General features: G+C 52.9%; 1 protein-coding gene across 1 annotated transcript; it reads right to left on the bottom strand.

Annotated features, from left to right (window-relative positions):
• Positions 1-1,034: 1,034 nt before the first annotated feature.
• On the bottom strand, positions 1,035-1,919 carry LOC122913397 (olfactory receptor 10A7-like). The gene has a single exon (XM_044260140.1). It carries the CDS (start codon positions 1,917-1,919, stop codon positions 1,035-1,037), a length of 885 nt encoding a protein of 294 aa, XP_044116075.1.
• Between the last annotated feature and the right edge of the window lie 1,211 nt (positions 1,920-3,130).

The following is a 3,130-nucleotide window of genomic DNA, read 5'->3' as shown; positions in this document are numbered from 1 at the left end:
ACTGGTTCATCTAAGAGGAATTTCTAAGGGCAGAACAGACTTCAGGCATGGCTGAACTCAACAAAATCATAAGAACTACATCCCCCCCCACGCCATCTACCACTACTGGTTCTGATTTTCTTTGCAATAATGCCATTATCAAGCAGGAACACCCCTGTTAAAGACCAGATAGTTGATGGCATCTACAAGCTTACATTCTTAACAGCTATGAACAAAGAGAAGTTTGAACAGAATTCTCAGTGTCTGGCTCTCTGAAGGAAGTTCTAAAGGCCCACTCCTCCCTTTGCCAGTATTGTTTGTCATATAACCTCACTGTTCCTCCCGCAAAGAGACAGAGTATACTTCCTTACCCTGTGACTATGGATATAGCCATGTGACTTGCATTGGCTAATGCCATCTTCTTGGTGTGACATGGCTAAAGGTTTGAAAATCAGTTTGAAAAACTGGGCCTTCTCATTCACTGACTGTAATGAGAAAAATCATGCCAAAGCTCTGGACCCAGCAGAAGAATGGAAACGTGTGGACCAGACTAACTAAACCAAATGTATGACAGTCAACACGCATTTGCATGAGCAAGCCTACCCAAGAGCAGAAGAACCACCCAGAAGACCTCAACCTAGATTAGCTAACCCTCAGTTGATTGAAGATTCATAGGACTAAATGATATGCTTTCACACTCTACATACTAGCATTCTTGGGGCACTTCCTACCTAATACACTTTAGTTGACCCAAATTAGGCTCATTTGTCCACCACTACCAAATAATTGTAATCAGGGACTGAATTCTCTGTCATGAGCCTTTTCTAAGAACCAGTACCACCATGACTGCAAGAGGAAAAAGATACAGTTTCCCAGAAAAAAGTCAGAGTAATATACCACATATTTGCATACAGATCCTTGTCAAACCTCCATCAACAATTCCTGAAGAGGTCATTCACGGGGTCCAGATTCCTGGCGACGGCAACACACGCGCCCCAGGGCGGCCTTCACCTCCTTGTTCCGCAAGCTGTAGATGAGGGGGTTGAGCATGGGGGTCACCAGGTGTACGACAGGGACACCACCTGCTTGCTCTCGGGGGAGTAGCTGGCCTTGGGACGCAGGTGGATGACCCCTGTGGTGCCGTAGAATAGAACCACCACCATGAGGTGGGAGGTGCACGTGGACAGGGCCTTGCGGCGCCCAGTGGCGGACGGCATGCGGAGCACGGTGGCCAGGATCTTGCCATAGGACGTGGCTATCAGACAGAAGGGAACCATGATGACCAGCACTGTGGCCACCAACACATTGGCCTTGAAGACGCTGGTGTCCCCACACACCAGGCTGAGCAGGGGGGCGATGTCACAGAAGAAGTGGCGGATGCCATGGGGCCCACAGAATGGGAAGCTGAACAGCCAGATGGTGAAGACCAGCGACACAGGGACTCCGGCCAGCCAGCACGTGGCAGCCAGCAGGCGGCAGAGCCGGGGGCTCACCAGGGCACCATAGCGCAGGGGCCTGCAGATGGCCACGTGGCGGTCCCAGGCCATGGCAGTCAGGAGGAAGCACTCAGACGTGACGCATGACAGCACCAGGAGCAGCTGCAGGGCGCAGCCCGTGGGGGACATGCCCTGCCCCGGCCACAGCAGGGTCACCAGCAGCCGGGGCACGATGTCCAGCGAGAAGCAGATCTCCAGCAGGGCCAAGTGGCGCAGGAAGAAGTACATGGGCGTGTGCAGGGCTGGGTCCAGGGCGCTCAGCAGCACAATGAGCGCGTTGCCCAGCAGCGTGACCAGGAACATGGCCAGGAAGAGCGCCGCGAGCAGCGGCTGCAGTGCGGGCATGTGTGCGAAGCCCAGCAGGACCAGGTCGTGGGCCGTGCAGCTCCGGTTGGCGCAGGGTGGGGCTTCGGGGTCACCCGGGGGAGCCCCGGCGGTTGGCATGGACCTGGGTGGGCGCAGGGGCTCTGGGAGTGGAAGAGGTAGGGAGAGGCCATGAAGGGCAGAACTGGGCCTATGTGGGCTCTGCCTCCCCAAAGTGCGCTGCACAGATCAGGGGAGGCATCTTATCCAAAGGCAAATCAGCACCGCCACACACAGGTCCTCCTTGAATGCCTTCCATGAGCCTGGCAGGAGATCCCAGGGCCTCAGGAGGCCCAGGAGGCCCTGACTGGCCTGGCCCACCCACCTTCTGACCTCTTCTCCATGGAGCTGCATCCACAATGCCCGGTCCTGCCTCAGGGCCTTTGCACTTGCCATCCCCACCCTTTGAGATACTGTTCCCTGGATGTCTGTATCACTGGTTTCCTTTTCCAAGGTCTGTGAGGACTGGTTCTTGGCTACCTCTCCATCCCCATCTTCTTCTGATCTTCTTGCTCTCTAAGTCCAGATTTAAAGACCTCCCTCTCACCCCAGGGCCTTTGCACTTGTACAATTAGGGCCCCCAGCTGTGGGTACGGTTGGACCTTTCTCATCATGCAGGTCTCCACTCAGATTTCACATTTCAAGATCCCCTACCTGAAGGGCCAGAAAGAATGTAACCAGTCACCCCCTCCACAATATATAGTTTGGAATTAAATTGACTTTACTTTTTCTTCAATAATCTATTTCCTTCCATAGACTGTGAGCATCACACCTTTCCATTTAACACCCAGCTCAACTTATTCTCCATTATATGGTGCGATAACCTCTCTCTCACACAGGTTTTTTGTGAAGAACAAATGACATGGTACACAGACGCTCTGGGCACTGGGGCAGCCACATAGCGAGTCTGTGGGTGTCAGTGTTCATTACATGAAGCCAGATTAACCCACATCACGCAGCTGTTTTCATGCTCTTGTTACATACAACATGAAGCTTAAATATGTTGTCCCGGCATTCAAGCTCCCTTGAGGCACAACTCCCACACTGATTCTTTATTTAGCCAGAGAGAAGAATTCCCCACACCGGCCACTGTAGTATGCACTGAGCTGGGATCTGGGGATGAACAGGAAAATCAGACCTGTTCCCTGACATCGTGCTTCCTTGGGGGAACAGAAGGATGCCTTCCTCAGAAGTGAGGATGTGGAGAAAGGGGAACCCCCTTACACCCTTAGTGGGAATGCAAGTTGGCACAGCCACTTTGGAAAACAGTGTGGAGATCCCTTAAGAAATTA

This window comes from Neovison vison, chromosome 7 (genome assembly GCF_020171115.1).
Source record: "Neovison vison isolate M4711 chromosome 7, ASM_NN_V1, whole genome shotgun sequence".
In the NCBI taxonomy this organism is placed as follows: domain Eukaryota; kingdom Metazoa; phylum Chordata; class Mammalia; order Carnivora; family Mustelidae; genus Neogale; species Neogale vison.
This window is presented reverse-complemented; position numbering and strand designations above follow the sequence as displayed.